The following is a 19,214-nucleotide window of genomic DNA, read 5'->3' as shown; positions in this document are numbered from 1 at the left end:
TTGGGAATTCAGGTGAGGACACACCTGGAATCTGCGATCGGGACGTGTGTGAAGCCCTGGTGCGTGAACAGAAATGTAGCTGTGTACATGTGTCTGTATGGCTGTCTACCAGCTAGCGCCCTCTGCAGATCCTGGGCTCTGGGTGATGGCCTGCTGCCTCTCGTTAGGATTGGGACAGGTAATTGAAAGTCTGGTCAAGACAGGGATCAGGCTAGGGACCTCAGAAGTATAAAAAAAAAAAAACTGCATGTTTGCTTATAACAACTGAGCTATGAACAGGGTTAGGATGGTGAGGGAGGAGCAGCAGCAGGAATATAACAGAAGGAGCTAGAAGCCCTTGTCACCCACCGCAGGAGCATGGGAGAAGCAGGTCCAGCTTGACATTCTTTCCTGTAAAGTGCCTTTTCAGGGCAAACTCAGCCCTGGGGTTAATCAGTGACCATCCTCTGCTCTGTTGGCACTGCTGCCGGCAGTCACGAGACTGCCGAGATTGCTGACACTTCCCAGTGCCATCTTCAACAGGGAACTGGAGCTCACAGACAGAAAGAAGCAAGCTTGCACCGCGTGTGCTTCCTTGCAGAACAGGAGGATGTGAGAAAGCACTGTAGGCCCGAAGGTCCTAATGTCAGAGCTCTAGAGGCAAACCTGCAGTGTGGAGTGACAGGAAGCAAAGGGAAGGCATGCTTGTTGGGACACGCCATGGTAGTGTGAGCTTCCATGCCTCTGTTTACTTCCCTGGCACAAGCCTCGCTGGCTTGACTTTTGGTTGCACTTGAAGTGGGAGAGGGACCTCGCGGGAAGAGGAGGAACACAAGCTGCTTGCTCCCCCCCCACCCCCTCCCCCGCCGGCGTTATGTGCAGGAGTTATTTTTATTTTTATTTTTTTAATTTTTGTTTTTTGGGTTTTTCGAGACAGGGTTTCTCTGTGTAACCTTGGCTGTCCTGAACTCATTTTGTAGACCAGGCTGGCCTCGAACTCACAGAGATCCGCCTGCCTCTGCCTCCCAAGTGCTAGGATTAAAGGCGTGTACCACCATGCCCTGCCAGAAGTTATTATTTGCTGTTGAGATAGTGTCTCACTCTGTGGCCCCAGGCTGGATTTGGAATTACTACTCTCCTGCCTCAGCCACCGGGTGTTGACTGCAGGCCCGTGCTTCTACACTGGCCTTTAGACATAACACTGAAGGTAACTTTGCTAGAAAGACTTGAGTTGGATCAGCTGTATTCATATCAGGTATTGGTCCCTGCCTGAGTCAGGATACAGAGATGTGACGTGCGGCTGGTAGTGTTAAGGTTCTTTCTTTGGGCACCAAGGGCCGTTCCCAAGGAAACAGACACTAGAAGCTGCCCATCCTTCCTAGAAATGGCTAGGACATCCTTTTTGCTTCTGTCACTGCTTATGCTTACAAAGAGAGCCAGCCCGGCAGTGTGTCTTCCTTGTTTGTTTGATTCATGGTCATTTGAAACCAGGTTTTACTGTGTAGCCCAGGCTAGCCTGGCACTCCTGGCTGTGCTCCTGCATCAGCAGTGGGTACTAAGCACCCGGTGCTAAGCATTCAGGCTGGGTGCAGCTTTTCCTGTGGAAGAAGGACCCAGATGCAAGCCAAGGTACCACAGCTAGAACCAGAGCAGAGTAGAAACAGACAATGGGCAGGAAGCATCCCAGGTCCATTGTGACGGTTTCTTGGTATTTCACCATTTAAAATATGCCAACTTGTATCTGCATGAGGGAGCAAAAGGAAAACGTATTTAGGGAGGAAGATGAGAGGTCCTTGCTACACTCTAGTGACCAGTAAGGAAGTCAGTGGTGGCTGAAATCCCTTAAGTGTCTGTCTTCACAAATCCCAAGCCAGTTCACGCCATACTCAATAACTTGCTTTCTGCTACTGTTTTGGCTCATGAGGGCCACGGCTGTAGCAGGCCATCTCAGCTCTTCAGTCCCCAGAAGCTTCTTCCTGGTCTTCCCAGACTCGGGGTGCAGTGGCAGCAGCCCACCCAGTTCATGTTTGTTTCCTTTCTGTGTCTTTGCATGCGTTGGCATTTTGCTCCTTTTAAAACTGGAGATGGTTCCCTTGGCGAAGTGTCTGCTGTGCAGGGCTCAGGGTCTTGGTTTGGTCCCCAGCACCTGTGTAAAAGACCAGGCACAGGGGACATGGGCAATAATGCCAGCATTGGGTAGGCAAAGGCAGGCTGGCCAGCTGGTCTACCTCCATTGGTGAGCTCCGCGTTCAATGGGAGAGCTGCCCCCAAACAAACAACTAAACGAATAGGTGGAGAAACAAGCAACAAGGCACTTGCTGCTGACGGCTGGTCTCTGCAGGTACCTATGTGCACACCATGATTGCTGTGTACTTACACACCAAACGCACACTTGTTTGTTTGCTTCCTTTTAAATTGAGCGGCTGTTTTGTTATATATGTTGAATAGCAGTTTGTCACATCTTTGATGAATGCTCTCCCCCAGTTTACAGCCTCTCAGTTATATAAGCATTTTTTAGAGAGTAGAAGTTGCTTTTGGAGAAGTCAAAGGTGGGGTGTCAGCAGTGTGGGGGGCTGGCCACACCACATCTGCAGTCAGGCACAGAGAGACGACTCCAGGCCCAACTTTCTCCTTTCTCACTTTTCCTTTATTGTGGGACCCAGCCGCGAGCATGGTGCCACCCACATTCAGGATGAGTCTCCCTGACTCAATTAAACTTTTCTGGAAACACCCCCATGGACACACCTAGAGGTGTGTTTCATGGTGATTCTAAGTCTAGCCAAGATAGAAGTGAAGGTACCACAGCCCTACCAGTCATCAACTTGACACATTTTTATATCATAACATAACACCCTGGCCACCAAAGTGTTATTATTACTCAACATGTAAAATTGTCCGAGTCCACCCTCAGAGTCCTCGCAACCTTTGTCAGTCCCAGAACTGTTCAAAAGTCTCTTCTGAAACTCAAGCTGATCTCTTTAATTGTGAGTCCCTTTTAAAAATGGACAAGCAGGTGACGTACTTCTTAGGTACAGGGGCGCAGAGTAAGCAGTCCCATTTCAAAAGAGACATAACAGGAGGATAGCAAGGAGACACTGGGCCATAGCAAAGCCTAAACACCAGGGCAGACAGCAACCATGCTGCTCCATATCCCGCTCCTGGGGCTGACATGCACTTACCTGGGTTCCAGCAGCCATGGGCAGCCCTGCCTTCCAACTCTGCTGCCCACCTGGTGGCTGTGGAGTCTTGTGGTTACACCTGCTTAATGGTCACACACTGTGATCCACTGGGGAGTTTGGCTGGTTTTTGGAGACAAGGTCTCATTCTGTAGCCGAGGCTGCAAGGTTCTTTCGTGTGCTGGGTCTCCATTGCCACTGCTGTTTGTGACTGCTGACCTTGCCTTTCTTTTATGGGTCATACTTTTAAATACGGAGTGTGAGTTTTGGCTTGTTGATATTTTGTTAAAAGTTCTTGATGTGTGAGTACACAGGGCATCAAGGTTCCAGTCATTTCTTTTCTTTTTTTTTTTTTTTTTTTGAGACAGGGTTTCTCTATGTAGCCTTGGCCATCCTGGACTCGCTTTGTAGACTAGGCTGGCCTCGAACTCACAGTGATCCACCTGCCTCTGCCTCCCGAGTGCTGGGATTAAAGGCGTGCGCCACCACGCCCGGCTGGTTCCAGTCATTTCTAATCTCTCCGTTTGGCTTTAGTGTCATGGTACTGCTACTGTATAAGATGATTTATAAACATCTTCAGGCTGAAGAGCAGGGTAGTGTAACCAAGTATATTAAGAGACTTTGCTGTCATTTATGTAAGTAACAAGAGAAACAAGAGTATACACACATGTCCTTGAATCTATCAAGAGAGGGGGTAAGGGAAGTATTGGGGTCACAAGTTAATGAAAGGGAGTGGCGCTTCAAAGTTAACCCTTTTTATATAGGTTAGGCTTTTTCAAGCTTGCTACTTTTAATATTTCAGATGAGAATGGAAGTTGGAAAAATCCTAAATTGCTAAGGCAGTTGAACTAGGCTGTATTTTAAGTTAGTACTGTGTCCACATTAAAGAAGGCATCTAAGTTGCCTACTAGCACTGTCCTTGAGTGTTTACCCTCAGCCTGAGTGGAGGTCAAGGGACATGAGAACTCTGAACTCTTTGTATTGGGTTTTCCTTTTGCACCTGTGTGGACAAAATCCTTTAGGGGCATTGTTAGGTACACCGAGGATTGAGTTTTGAAGTTGTAACAAGGGCTTCCTCGAGAAAGGAGAGACGAACAAATACGGTCTGGGGGAAGGCAGAAGCAAGTCTTTTGGGGGTGGCTTGGAGTTGAAGGCATCAGTAGAACCCATTATTTTTAAAGCCAGCACATATTCATGTACCTGATGCACATAATACAAGTCATCATACGCACAAACCTGTTTGTATGCATGCACATCTCCACACCTGTGCTTTCTATCTCTCTCGCCATAGAAAGGCTGAGCCACGAAGAGTACACCTCCCTCCTAAACCTTGGTCTGTATTGCCGTCTCACAGGATATCCAGAGATACTCAGAGAAACAGTATATTCTAGGCTAGGCAAGCTACATACCAGGCGACCTTAGATCTTTCTTTTTTTTTTTTTTTTTGGTTTTTCGAGACAGGGTCTCTCTGTGTAGCCTTGGCCATCCTGGACTCACTTTGTAGACCAGGCTGGCCTCGAACTCACAGCGATCCGCCTGCCTCTGCCTCCCGAGTGCTGGGATTAAAGGCATGCGCCACCACGCCCGGCTCCTTAGATCTTTCTTAATGTGAGAAAATAAGAAAAAAGTAAGCCATTGATACCTCCATTGTTTAAATCTGGGATCATTCTTGTCACCCAATATGTAAAATCATGTATTTTGAAACATTAAAAATAGGAATCCGTAAACTCAGCTCCAGGGGATCTGGGACCCTCTTCTGATCTCTACAGGTGTCCACATTACATGCCATGCCATGACACACACACACACACACACACACACACACACACACACACACACACACACGTAAGTAAAAATTAAGACAAACATTTAAATTAACAAAATTAGAATCCATAGTAAACTGATTAATAGGCAAATACACGGGGAGTGGGGGGACGGGGACGGGCTCTTGCTTACAGTAAAATTCCGGTTCAAGAGCTGGAAGCCGTTAGCACGTAGCCAGTTAGCATGGCTAGTGATGGTCAGCAGTGTTAAGGATCGAAACAGCAGACGACACTGATGAGGGTCAGGTATTTCCGCAGTCTTAAAGCCTTTCCCCACTCTCTAAGTTTGGGTCAGGTGAGAAATTTGACCACACCAAGTGAGGAATAGAGAAAGTTATTATAATGCCTTAGTAGATGGCTGAGCTTTCTCTATAGAGGAAAGCACCTCTACCACAATGCAGGTAGTGGAGAAAGCAAAGGGCAGTGAGGCATATGACATATGTGATTTATCCTGGGGAGCGTGGCGGTGGCTGAGAATGGATGAACACACACTAAAATAAAACGGGTAACTAATAATAATACCCAGGTGAGCCTGGATTTCATTGTGGTTCTTGTGGGCTTTGTTTTTGCTTTTGTTTTTGGAGACAGGGTTTCTCTGTAGCCCTGTCTGTCCTGGACTCACTTTGTAGACCAGGCTGGCCTTGAACTCACAGCGATCCACCTGCCTCTGCCTCCCTAGTGCTGGGATTAAAGGCGTGCGCCACCACGTCCGGCCCGGTTCTTGTGTTCTTAAATAGTTCTTGTAACTTTTCTCTAGGTTTGAAATCATTTCCAAGTAAAATGTTTAAAACATTCTGCGCTTTATTTCAGACCATTCTCACAAAGACCTTGTTTCATTGCTGGCATCAGGATTTGGAGTGAACATTTTCACAATATTTCCCTCTTTTGGTGGTGACTCTCAGATGTAGCAGCAGCGAGTGGAAGAGCAGCCATTCTGTGGGCTGTAAAGCCTCAGCATCGTTGTGGCCAGGGCCACACCTGCTATGTCACCTGCAAAGCCTCATATGTTAAGGAAATTTTAGAATGGTTGATTTAAAATTAAAAAGTCCCTTGATTAGATTTTCCTGTTTTATAAGTTTAGAACTTTTTATTGCCATAATAGTCATACGTTTGCTAATTAACTGCCTGTCGCCACTGTCTTCTCTCCATTTCTGGGCATTGAAGATGTAGTACCAAACTAAGCAAAATTTCTATTCTCAGGGATTTTACTTCTTTTTTCCCCCTTTAGTTTTTCAAGACAGGCTCTTTCTGTGTAGCCTTGGCTGTCCTTTGTAGACCAGGCTGGCCTCAAACTCACAGAGATCCTCCTGCCTCTGCCTCCCGAGTGCTGGGATCAAAGGTGTGCGCCACCACCGCCCGGCATGGGATTTTATTTCTTATGTGTGTGTGGGGAAAGGGGGGTTATGAATAAGAGTAGAAGTTATGTGGTGATGTTCGAGAAAGATCAGAGAAGGGGGTTAGGGGATGCCAGGGTGGACTTGGAGAGACCGCCCAGGAGACATTGGAACAGTGACCTGCAGATGGGAAGGAGGGACTGCCAAATGCTGTCTCCTAAGATGCCTGCAGACAGACGAGCAAGTGTCAAGGCCTTGAGGCCGGATGTGCCTAGTCTGCAGGAAGTATAAGGAAGTAGTGGAAGGTGATGCCAGAAGCACAGCGGATGCCAGAGGGGGTCTTCTATGACAGTGTTGGTTCTTATTGTGACATAGGGATGTTCCTTCCATTGTATGATGTAGCCTAGGTGGCCTGCTCATTCTTAGCACTGTCATGAGAGAGGACCGTGGAAATCGGTAGGTCAGTCTCTAAGCTTTGACAGAAACTCATGGGAGACGTGACACAGACTGTGAGCACCACGGGTAGTGTGTATGTGGAGAGAGGTAGATTCTGGATAAGCTTTGGGAATAGTAGCTGCGGATGGGGAGTGTAGGGCGGGAAGGGAGAAGAACTGGAACATTTGAGGTTGTGAAGAGAGGCCTTCAGGTGAGGAGAGATGGGGAGGGAGTTGCCAACGAATGGCGTCAGAGTAAGAGTGAGTGCAGTGAGCCGTGCCATGTGCTGCCCATAGCTCAAGAACAGCGAGGACTGACAGCCTTTGGAGTTCACTGTGGGGGTGATTGGTTACCTCCATGGTTCAGTGGTGTGTTCGGGGTGGAGGTGGTTGGTGGGGGGAGTGCACTCAGGTTGAATGAGAGGATCCTAGCAGGCAGAAGGTACATGTGATGTTTGTGATGTGTGACCCTCACCTACAGGGGCGTGGAGGGGACGGATTGTTCATCTTCTAGGAACTGAAGATCTGCCACGAGTTGTTATTTTATTGAGTGGAGAAACTTGATGACTCAGGAGACAGCAGCCAGCGCTCTTGCTAAGCAGCAGGCTGGCATCTGCAGTGACAGGGTTAGACCAGATGTGGCCCGAAGCCAGTCCTGTGGGAGGTGGGTACCAGCAGCGCTCCCACGGCTTTCTCCTGACAGCCCGTGGGATCAGGTCAGCGTGTAAGAGGGCCGCAGATTTTATGTGGCTCTTGTTTGTTTCCTGGGTGCTTTTCATAACATGATCTGGCAGATGTCCCAGAAGAGCCATGGGTGGCTAGAAAATTGCTTATTAAAAGTTTCTTTCAGAAAATGAGTATTTTGTTATTATTTAATAGTCCACTTTGTTTAAACTCAAAGACCCCTGGAAATTGCTAAAGATTGAGAAATGGTATTTTTTTCCCCCAGTAATCTACAAACTATAAAAAGTTTAGTTCTCAGCTCCTTAGACTTTGTTCAGTAGAACCTCGTTGTTAAGTCATACAGCGAGACAGGCACACCTAACAGTTTAGTTAAATCTGGAGTGCAGGTGACTGTTTCTAATTTATATAACGGTTTTGAAATTCCGATTTTTATGTATGAACATTTGTGCATTTATCAATACTCAACCCTTTGACACTGTGTCAGATTTATCCTAAATTAGAGGCAAGCAAAGCATGATATAAAAATAAGTTATAAGGGTCAAAGTGGAAATACTGTCTAGATTGTGGCCTGTTTAAAACTTGACACCTTGTAGTTGTGTTGTGTGCCACAGTTGGAATGTGCCAGTGTCATTTCCTGAGCATTTCTTTTGGCTGAACTTATACTGAAATGGAAAGCTAGATCCACTGTCTAGTGTGTTTTGTCTGTCTTCACAGCATCTGTAGATTGCTTGCTGCTCAGAAGGGTGGTTGAGGAAAACGGTGCACCCTCGCCTCCTGTTTCCAGTTGCCTAGGCTCCGCGCTGCTTTTGCTTCTACTTACCTGATGTCTACTTGGGCCTGGCCACTCAGAACTGGCAGAGCTAGATTATTAGCAGGGAAAGCATGTGCAAAAGAGGAAAAACAACTCAGGGAGAAAGTGAGCACAAAATAGGGCCAGGCCTTTCACCAAAGGAAGCCATGACTTAACCAATAAATATGGTTTTAATTATTTTTGTTACATAAATTTATTATTTTTGGTGTTACACATATAAATAAATAAATAATAAATATCAATTAACCAATAAATATTTAGCACCATTAATGAGCAAGAAGGTGCAAATTTGGATTGCAGTTGAATGCCATTTTATATCCCAAAAGTAAGGAAGTGAAAGGATGTGGCAAAGTATGAACCATTATTGCTTGTGAGAGCGTAATTGCTTAGCACATTGTGGGGAATAAACTTGGCATCACCGTGAAAACTGAAAATATTAAGTTCTTAGTGTAAATGTACCACAGTTTCTTTATCCATTCTTCGACTGAGGGGGGACACTATGGAATACTACTCAGCTATTAAAAACAAGGAAATCCTGAAATTTGTTGGCAAATGGATGGAACTAGAAATGATCATACTAAGTGAGTTAACCCAGACCCAGAAAGACTCACATGGTATATACTCACTTATAATTGGACACTAGCCCAAAAGGGATGTCTCATGAACGTCCTCACTTACCAGGAGATTGGGATAGATGCAGGGACTTCCTATTGGGACTCTAGGTGAGAGAAGTATGGGAGAATGGGGAAATAGAAGGATCCAGAGGGTCCTAGAAACCTACAAGAAGAACATCATGACGGGTGGATCTGGGCCCAGGGGGTTCTGCACAAACCACTGCACCAACTAAGGACAATACATGCAGCAGACATTGAACCCCTATTCAGATCTATCCAACGGGCAAGACATTCTCCACAGTTGTGTGGAGAGTGGGGACTGACTCTTACATGAACTCTGGTGCCCCATATTTGACCACTTCCCCCTGGTGGGGAGGCCTGGTGGCACTCAGAGAAAGAATAAGCAGGCTACCAGGATGAGACTTGATAGGGTGTGACCATATGGTGGGAGAGGAAGTCCCCTTCTGTCATAGACCTATGGGAGGGGAATAGGGTGAAAGAGGGAGGGAGGGAGGAATGGGAGGATACAAGTGAGGGAATAACAATTGAGATGTAATCTGAATAAATTAAATAAAAACAAGAAAATATTAAGTCCTATAAGATAAGAGCTGTTTGATGTCATTTTATGGATTTACAAAGTCGTAGAATACCACCCTGTTGAAAGATACATAACTATACCACACACCTAAAGCAATGCAATGATAAGGGAGACATGAGCGTGCGTCGTTAGAGAGGGCAGGGGTTGAAGGTTTGGGATAATACAGGTAACTTCCATTCTGGAGTCAGGCGACAGTTACCTACATGTTCTGTCTGTATGAGGCAGGGTAGCCCAGGCTAGCCTCCAACTTGCTATGTAGCTTAGGATGGCCATGAATCTTGTTCTGGCTTCCACCTCCCAAGGTGCTGTAGCCCGTGAATGCGGTTCATCCTCGTTCACTGCAGAATGACCCTGTGCGATGTACACAGACCCCGGTGCTGTCCCTACTTCCTTTGTTAAATACATCCGAATTTTATTTTGGTTTTCTATTAAACACACATGTGCTAGGAAAGTTCTGGTCTCCTGTCCACGTGTCACAATTCCCCTGAAATGCATGCCTAATAATTAAGATTGTGTTTATATTTAATTTCCATTCAGTAGGATTTAGAAACACGAGCCTAGTGATGTTCATCTTATTATTTTGCTTTGCATTTAGCTAAATATTTTCAAGTAACTGTTGTAGGTAGCAAATGATGTATTTAACATATAATTAAAACTGGGCTATAGCCCTGTTACTACTAAGTTCTTGCTTAGCATTTATGAATGTTGGAAATGTAATATTGAAAGAAAGACAAGACCCCCGTTTGATGTCATTTTTATGGATTTGTGCATAGAATCCCCAGCATTCTGTAAGGAGCTGTGGTGGCTCACTCCTCTAATCCTATCCCCCTGGGAGGAGGGTGCAGGAGGCTCAGTTATGTAGTGTGTTCAAGGCTAGCCTATGCTGCACTAGACCTGTTAAGCTATGCTCTGAAGTCAGAATTTAGAACTCAAGTCATCACTTCTTGTTTCTTCCATGCTGTCATTAAAATTCCTAACATTCCTCTTAAGCTGCTGGTTCAAAGGCTTCTTCATCAGTGAGCTTGTGTGTGTGTATTGTGTGTGTGTGTCTGCCATCTGCTGAATCACACAACTAAGACATGTTGAAGATGAGATACAGCATTTAAAAAGTAACATTAATTTATTATTTATTTGCCTCTCACCGTGGGGGAGGGGTACCTGTGTGCTGTGGCATGCTTATGGAGGTCAGAGGACAACTTGCAGGAATTGACTCTTTCCTTCCACCATGTAGGTGTCCGGGATCAAATTCAGATCATCAGGTTTAGGGATAAAGTACCTTTCTTTCCAGCTTTAACTTCTAATTAAGTGCCAGCCAAGCTTGGTTGGGATAGTGGTATGTGCCTATCTATAATCCCCACACTTGGGAGTTCAAGGCTAGCTTGGGCTGCAAGAGACCTTGTCTCAACAGATAAATAAACAAATGCAAACAATAACAATGAGGAAAAAAAATCAGCCCATCGAAGACGTGAGACACTCTTCACAAGTAGATTATTTTGGATAGGTCTCTGATTTTGTTTGAGTTATCGTACTATGATTAGAGACCAACAAAGTCTTATGACTCAAACTAGTATTATGCAGGCTGACACATGCTAACGATGACAACGCTTCTGCAGGCACAGAATATTGGCCAAGAGTAAGAGTGGAGTTAGACAATCCTGCCAGACTTAGTGCAGGGTGCTCATTCCTGAACATGGGAGACGTGAGACCAAGGCAGTGACTGGTTGAAACTGTGGAAGCTTTTAGAGCAGAGTCATTGACGTCCAGAGCCTAGAGACTGCGTATCCATATGCTAGGACTCTCCTCCTGAGTTAGGGAACCACTCAGATAACCAGCGTGTGGCATGGCCAGAGTATGACCTGTGAGGGAGCATGGGGGTTTGCTAGTGTTAAATATGCACAAATCCACTTAGCTCTCACTTCTTTTACCTGTTGACACATGACAGGCACACCTAGAGAAACACTGTGGGTTTTTTTCCCCCTTCCCTTAAGGGGAGACAGTGTGTTCTGTGCTATACAAGCAAATGCCAGTCCCAGAGAGTAGAGCTGGCTCTAGCTGTGGCCCTACCACTCTGTTGGTGCTGTCACATTGCCTTTACATGACTTCTTAGGTCTCAAGTTCTTGACAAGTAAAGAAGCCAGACTGGGTGATCTGTAGCAAATACTTTTAAGTGACCTAGTTTTCACAGATTTTAAGAAAAATGATCAGCTCTATGTCATTTTAAAAAGCTGTTTACATTTCTGTGTGTGTGTGCGTGCATGCATGTGGGCAACGTTGTGTAGGTCAGTGGACAGCTTGCAGGAATCAGTTCTCTCCTTCCACCATGCGGGCTCCAGGGCTCAAACTCAGGTTGCGGTTGTCAGGCTTGGTGGCAAGCGCCTTTACCCACTGAGCCATCTTGCTGGCCCCTTTCACACATTATTTTAATAGCAAAGTTTATCTACCTTAAGCGGTGTGTTCTCGGTTGTTAAAGGAAGGTGACGGGTGACAAGGTAGGCTCACAGAAGGTGCTGAGTCAGCTGTCTTCTGAACACCCGCTGAGTCTCTCCCTCGTCTCTCACAGGCGCCATCTGCTTCAGGAAGAGAGTGCCTGTGATCCCCTGTCTGCAGATTCATGCCAGCCCAGCACACGGAATCAGGTCAGTTTCAGGACTTGATACAGCTGTTGGTAAAGGGAGCCTGGGATGGAATCACTGAGGCATATCATGTTTCCTGAGCTGTGACTTCAGAAGACCCAGGCTTCCGTCCTGGTTTATCCCTGATAGCGGGTAAATGAGGAAAGCCACTTCATCTTCATTCTTAACCCAAACTGAGCAATACAGGAAGTCACTATGTCCAGCTACAATTCTTTCTGTCTTTCCATCACTGGTCATTGTGGGTCCCTGTCAGTGACAAGACCACATGTCAGAGACACTTATCCTGACTTATCACTGAGGTTTGATGAACTAACACATCGTAAAATGAAATCATACCAGGTTGTTAGTGTGCTCGCTCACCTAGGGGAGCTTCGTGGGCTAGCAGCACTCTGTGTTGCAAGAGCCCTGGTCACTCACCCCGCTGGCCCGCCCACTGGGAACTGCCGCTCTCTGCCTCTGTCCAGTGTCACTGGCCCCAGAAGATAGGGAAATTCAGAACGGAAAGCAAGGTTTTCAGAAGGTGTATACTGTTTGAGCCCTGGTGACGTCAGTCAGCAACAGGGAGCTGGGACCATGCATAGGACTTGTTAATCAGTCATATGGTCCCCACTGTGAGTGGCCAGCTTAAGTGGAAAACAACACTGTAAGGCGCTTGTGAATCCCACAAGTCTACAACTGCCGTGACTGTAGTGTTTCCTTTTAGCCGTGGGAGTTTGACCTGCTTAGTTTTCATGGGCTCTCGGTGCTTTAGTCATGTTCTTCATGGTGCCTTTTGGGCTATGTTAGTTCTCTGCTGGTCAAAAGTCTCCCAACTGAAATTCAATTAACCAGAAAGGGCAGGGCAGCAGGTTTTGGAGTGTTCCAGGAGCTACAGTTAAGATGCACAGTGGCCACCCAGGGACCTAAGCAAAGAGGTTCCCTGTCCTTTGCACACATGTGTTGCCCTGCCCTCTGCATACACACACATTTCTCTGTCCTCTGCACACATACACATATTGCCCCGTCCTTTGCACACACGTGTTGCCCTGCCCTCTGCATGCATGTGCGCGCGCGCGCGAGCGCGCGCACACACACACACACACACACATTCTATGTCCTCTGCACACATGAACATTTCTCTGTCCTCTGCACACACGGTGTGTTTTCCTGCCTCTGGCAACTCACTGTCTTCAGCCCATTCTTTGTGGGAAGCATGCTAAGCCACTCCTCCCAAGCTGTGTCTTTAGTCTAGGCTCCCCTGGCAGGCTTTTCTGCCACGTACCAGCCTACATTTCCCAGCGTGCACTGTTTCTCAGTCACCCCAGACAAGCTTAGGATGGGCATTTAAAACTTCACATTGGCCTTTTGTTCAAAACCTGCTCTCTAAAAGCCAACAGATTTCCTCCTCCTGAAATGCAGGCTGTGGGACAGCACATGCTGAGATTCAATCCCTAGTACCAAATGAGGGAACTAAGTAGTTCCGAGAAGGAACTCAAGAAATTAAGGTGATTTGTGAATACAAACACTGAACGTGATGCTCAAAATGCCAAGTGTAAAACATTTTATAATCAGAAAAAAAGTTGTAAAATAAAATTGCATGGCTAATACTTTTAGGATTTTAAATTATAATGTGTTTTTCCTTAATTTTAAGAAACGGTGGTTAAAGTTTAGGACCCAGGAGGACTAGATGTGTCTCACTCAGTAGTAGAGCACCCACCTGCCCAGCATGGTGAAAGCCTTGGGCTTGGTCTTCCTCAATGTAGATAAACTAATGTCACCAACTAGATAAATAATTTAATAAGACTTAGGAATGTTGATAACTTTCATCACACTTTATCTCTTGCTGTGAAACTTTGTGTAATTTTTCCTTTTCTGTACACTTCTGCCTTATTGAGTAATTCCTGAGGTTTACCTGCCCTTCCTCACTGAACTGAATGTTAAATCCTTAGTAGCCCTTCCTGGGTGCTTATTCAGAGAGCAAAGTGTGCATCAGCCTTCAACAGTAGGATAATTAAAACCAGCCCCCGTAGAGTGTCCCCAGTGGGTTAAGTGAAAGCCTGCCAGGTTTTCTAACTGTTTAACTCAGAGCGTTGTTCCTTTCAGCAGTCTGCCTGGGGCAGATTTCTTGAGCTCTTCTCGTTTTGTCATCAGTAAAATGGCTTGGCTACTGGTTCTCAATGGGAGAGTAGGATATGATGGTCTCGCATAAGTGGCCTGGTGTAGTGAGTGACACTACACTTTGCTTTGCTTTGCCTGACACAGGGGAAGGAGCAGAAGGGGCACAACAGCCCTCCTCCAGGCCTTGGTAAGATGTGAGCGGGTCATTCTGCCCTGTGGTCTGTTTTACCAGGATCTCTGTTAAAAACACTTGCATGGATTAATATGATTGTGAGATGTCTGGCTGCTTGTGGGCCTCCTGAGAGAGCTGATCTTAGAGAAAAAGGCTCTGTGGGTAAGTGAAGAAAAGGGAGGAATTTAGGAGGAAGTCTCTGACACCCAAACACTTTGACCTAATTTAGTCAGGCATGTGCCCAAGCACGTTGGTTTGTTTTTTTATTTATAGAACAGAAAGGAAAACTGCTTTTTCTTTAGGAGCATATGGGATTCTTGTTAATCTCAGTACCCGGAGGCCACAGTGAAAGGAGAGAGTGTGAGGCCAGCCTGGAGCACATAGAGAGGAGAGTGTGAGGCTAGCCTGGAGCACATAGGGAGGAGAGTGTGAGGCTAGCCTGGACTGCACAGGGAGGAGAGTGTGAGGCTAGCCTGGAGCACATAGGGAGGAGAGTGTGAGGCTAGCCTGGACTGCATAGGGAGGAGAGTGTGAGGCTAGCCTGGAGCACATAGGGAGGAGAGTGTGAGGCTAGCCTGGAGCACATAGGGAGGAGAGTGTGAGGCTAGCCTGGACTGCAGAGGGAGAGCCTGTTGGAAGGAAAGAAAGAACAAACACTAATGAGTCCAATCAGAGTTCTCGGCAGTATAAGTGACGGAGAAGAACGACAGGAATTGGCCGTCTCTGGGACGTGAGCTCTCAGGGTCTTTGCACGATGGAAGTACTTCAGAGAAACTGGTCTAGACCCATGCTTCAGAAGCCCAGGTTCAGAATCCTGTGACTGCAGGGATGATGCCACATGGAAGCAGGACATGTGAGCAGCCTGACTTCAGGACAGAACAGAGAAAGGCACAAAGTCCTCTTTCTTTTTTTTTAAATTACTTAATATTTTTGTTTCATATAAATTAGGATATCTCATTACCTAGTTCACGAGATGCTTCTGAGAACCTCACAGGTATAAGTTTTGATTTAAAAGTCAAAATTTTAAAGAGCAGAGTAGTTAAAAAAGCAAATCTTACCTTCTCCAAAAATCGTAGGTAAGGTAAGCCTCGTGTCTTACCACACAGGTGTGTGTTTTCATGTCTCTGAAGGAAGACTGCTAAAATGTTTTTCAGAAAGCAAGTGATCCCACCTGAAAGAGTGCGTCATGCCAGGCTGGTGACAGGGGCGAATCTCAGGCAGACAGGACAGCGAGGACAGCGCTGCTGTGAGAGGCTGGGAGGTGGAGAGAATGCTGAGCGTCCAGGCCAGTGTCTGCTGTACCGCAGCAAGTAGCAAAGAGACTGTGTCAGGCAAGATAAAAAGTCAAGTGCCTAGACCCAGAGCTGTCCTCTGACCTCCATATGCATGTTGTCACATGCGCATGCGCGCGCGCACACACATACACACACACACACACACACACACACACACACACACACACGCACACGATTAAAAGAAGACAACCCGTCGTGCCTGGCTGTGGAGGTCTTCCCACACGCTTGGGTTCTCTAGAAATCAGTGACTACATTTAGATGTGGCTCCTCTTTCTCTCCTGCTTCTTGGATCACGCTTTTCAGGGTTTTTCATTTCTTGCACCCGCTGAAGAATGGCCTGTTCAGAGATTTAGTTTGATAATGTCACATTTATATTTGAAATCCACCCACTTCCTCTGAGTAATAAATAGTTAATGGTAATAAAAGTGGTGTTATTAGCATTTGCTGTTTCCTTGGTTTTCTTTTCCTTCGTTTGTTCTTTTAACAAGTAGATTCCCTTATTGTTACTCTAATCCTCAGGTAGGAGATGACGGACTTGTTGGCTTCGGGCCTCATTCTGTGGCTGCTCCGGTATTACAGGGACAGCATCTTGTCTCCTCCTCCTCCTCCTCGTCCTCGTCCTCCTCCTCCTCCTCCTCCTCTTTCTCCTCCTTCACTTAAAAGACCATGAGGCACTTTGTTGTGTGTGCCTTTGAACTTAGTGTTTGAAGATGCTCACTGCTATACAGGCCTGTGGGTGGCTATTATCGTAAACATGAGTTTCAAACATCTTACTCTATTGGTGAGAAAAACAAAAAGTTCCTGGTAGGAAGGTGTTTGCAGTAAAATGACCATTGGAGTCTGCAGTGACCCTGGATGAGGTTAAAATTCAATTTAGGGGGAAAGAACCTACTGGACTTGAAACTGAATCTCAAGCATTGCTGGACCTAGCTGTGTTTTTGGCATTTCCTGTGTGGATTAGTTTACTCTGGCACACTCTATCTGTGTAGGTAGGTAGATGCCATACTTAGCTTTTCTGTAGACAGTGTGTATATGAGACAGGATCTCACTTGATAGTCCTTGAAGGTTTCAAACTTGTGATCCTCCTGAGAGCGCTGGGTTATAGGCATATGATATTTTAGTGCCATATACTAGAGAACTCACGTGCAAGGAGTGCAGTCAGGCTGCCGAGGTCACAGGTGCTGTAGGCACTTGCCCTTTCACCTCTTTTCCAGCTTCCCTGTGCTCGGCTCTTGTTTCTTTCTGCTGATTGGGCAGCTTTCGGAGCTGTTTAGCGGCCCAAGTGTGAATGGAGCCAACTAGATAGTGACCCCAGTAGTGTGTCCGCTCAGCGGGAGAGGGGAGCCACAGCCCGGTTCTGAAGGAAGGCAGGCCCATTCTCAGAGGAGTCCACTGCAGCCTTCAGGGTTTGCTGCCCAGAGCAAGAAAGAGAGGACGCTCTGTGGCGCGTGACGTCCTGTGGTGTGTGGTGGGAGCAATGTGAAAAGTTAGCTGTGGTAACGAAGGAAACTGAGAAACTTGTCCTTGAAAAAGCACTTGAGGTTGAAGTCTATTGCAAGGTTACTCATTTGAGGAAGCTCTTGGTGTTTTCTCGTGCTGGGTTTTAGGCTAGACTTTATTTCTGCAGCTCTTCTTCATGAGTCTGAATGAGAAGACATTCTAAGTCTCCTGGTGGAGACGGGAATCTAACTGAACGAGTGCTTCAGTCTTACTTACAACTCTGCTAAAGACGCAGTGGCCTCAGGTCAAACCTGCTTTGTCTGAGGAATAGGGGAAAGGCTATGTGGTAACCTTTGCCGTCTTTGTAAATTTGTCTCCAAATTGAACATACCAGTTCTTATTTTCTTAAAGCTTTATTTTATTTTATTTTATTTTATTTTCTCAGACATAGTCTCACTCTGTAGCCTTGGCTGTCCTGGAACTCACTCTGTAGGCCAGGCTGGCCTTGAACTCACAGAAATACACTTGCCTCTGCCTCGGGAGTGGTAGGGCCCAGGTTTATTTCTTTAAAATGTTTGCACTTGCCTCTGCCTCGGGAGTGGTAGGGCCCAGGTTTATTTCTTTAAAATGTTTGCTCGCTTGGTGTGCAGATGCATGTCCAAACACTCACACAGCATTGCAATCGTGAGAGCCACAGGGCAACCTGCAGCAGTGTTCCTTTCATGCCATGTGGGGCTGCAGCTTGAGCGCGGGTTACCAGGTTGGCAGCACGTGCCCTTACCCTCTGCCCCATCTTTCCCGCCCTGTCCTCCTCCTCCCTTCATGCTTTACACTCAGTCCTGGGTCCCAGAAGTTTTGGACTTTTTAAGAATTAGAAAATATCCCGGGATGGTGGTACATGCCTTTAATTCCAGCACCTGGGAGGCAGAGGCAGGCGGATCTCTGTAAGTTCCAGGCCAGCCTGGTGTACAAAGTAAGTCCAGGACAGCCAAGGCTACACAGAGAAACCCTGTCTCAAAAAACGGGAGGGGGGGGGGCCGGGGGAGAGAAAACTACTCACAATATAAGAAACAGACGATGTATAAGGCATTATAAAGAATTCATGTTTTATAAAAACATAATTTCATTCTCTAGTTGATTTCCTTTGGCAAGACACTCCAGGGAACTTTCTAAATCCGTGTGCTTTAAGGAGAGATTCGTGTAGGTGAGCCACAAATCTCCATCGATGTACCAGTGACGCGGCTCTGGGCCTGTCCTTAGTGTCGGTGGAGCCATGTGCATTTGTTTATACAAAGAAAAGAAAGAGCAGTCATAATCCCAAACATCTTCTCACTTTTAACCTGACTGGAGTGGCATCTGTTCTGAGAGTGAGCAGTGGGCTTTGCAGGAACTACATGTCACCCAAGGATGGAGTGCAGCACAGGGGCATTTGCTTAGCAGATGTGGCCTTTGTTTTCAGAGGTCTCCAAACAACAAACAAAACAGAACAAAAGTCCTGGAAATCTAAAACCAAAGAGTGTGTCTCGATACACAACTCACCGCTCACTTCCTTTGCCTCTTAGGGCAAGCTCGCTGTGCAGTCCAAGTCCGTATCCAGCTGCTACCCTCTGACTCCCAGGCTCACTGGCTCACCCTGCAACCGTGCCCAGCTTGCTTTCTTCTTTTGAAGATAGTGAGACTAATATTCTTATAGAAATCCACATTCTTTGTTTGTTCTTCCTGGAGGCTGCCTAGCAACGTGGGAAAATAACCCCTCTCGTAGGAGCAGGAAGCCGCATGAGATTTAAAAAAAAAAAAAAAAATCCCAGGAAATTGGATAGTGACACCGTGGTTACTGCTTGACTGAGGTTGAAGCAGAATGTGGGGGGCCAGTGAGCCCAGGCTGGCATGATTTGTGGGGTGAGGGGTGGGCAGAGGTTGTATGCATTAGACAGTCTGTCAGGTTGTCAAAAGGCTTTTTTTCTATGTGAGTGAATTCTACAGGTAAAATTAATATTTTGCGTTGCTTCCTGCAAATTCTCCAGGTGCCGCTCTCACTTGGTGGCTGCACTACTGTACAGTAGTGGGGTGAGAGTCAGAACCAGATCCTGGTGTGAGCTGGTTTTCTCGGTGCTGGGTAAGCAG

At 46.4% G+C, this 19,214-nt stretch overlaps 1 protein-coding gene across 1 annotated transcript in view; it reads left to right on the top strand.

Annotated features, from left to right (window-relative positions):
- Positions 1 to 422: 422 nt before the first annotated feature.
- The window catches only part of Wdfy3 (WD repeat and FYVE domain containing 3), a 223,573-nt gene continuing 204,781 nt past the window's right edge, over positions 423 to 19,214 (top strand). Inside the window, exons 1-2 of the mRNA XM_051170516.1 lie at positions 423 to 702; positions 12,014 to 12,089. Of these exons, the coding sequence (XP_051026473.1) occupies positions 681 to 702; positions 12,014 to 12,089 (98 nt within the window). The 5' untranslated portion in view covers positions 423 to 680. The remainder of the gene's footprint in view (positions 703 to 12,013; positions 12,090 to 19,214) is intronic.

This window comes from Acomys russatus, chromosome 28 (assembly GCF_903995435.1).
Source record: "Acomys russatus chromosome 28, mAcoRus1.1, whole genome shotgun sequence".
NCBI classification, from domain to species: domain Eukaryota; kingdom Metazoa; phylum Chordata; class Mammalia; order Rodentia; family Muridae; genus Acomys; species Acomys russatus.
Note: the sequence above shows the minus strand (reverse complement) of the source record. Positions and strands in the feature narration are given on the sequence as shown.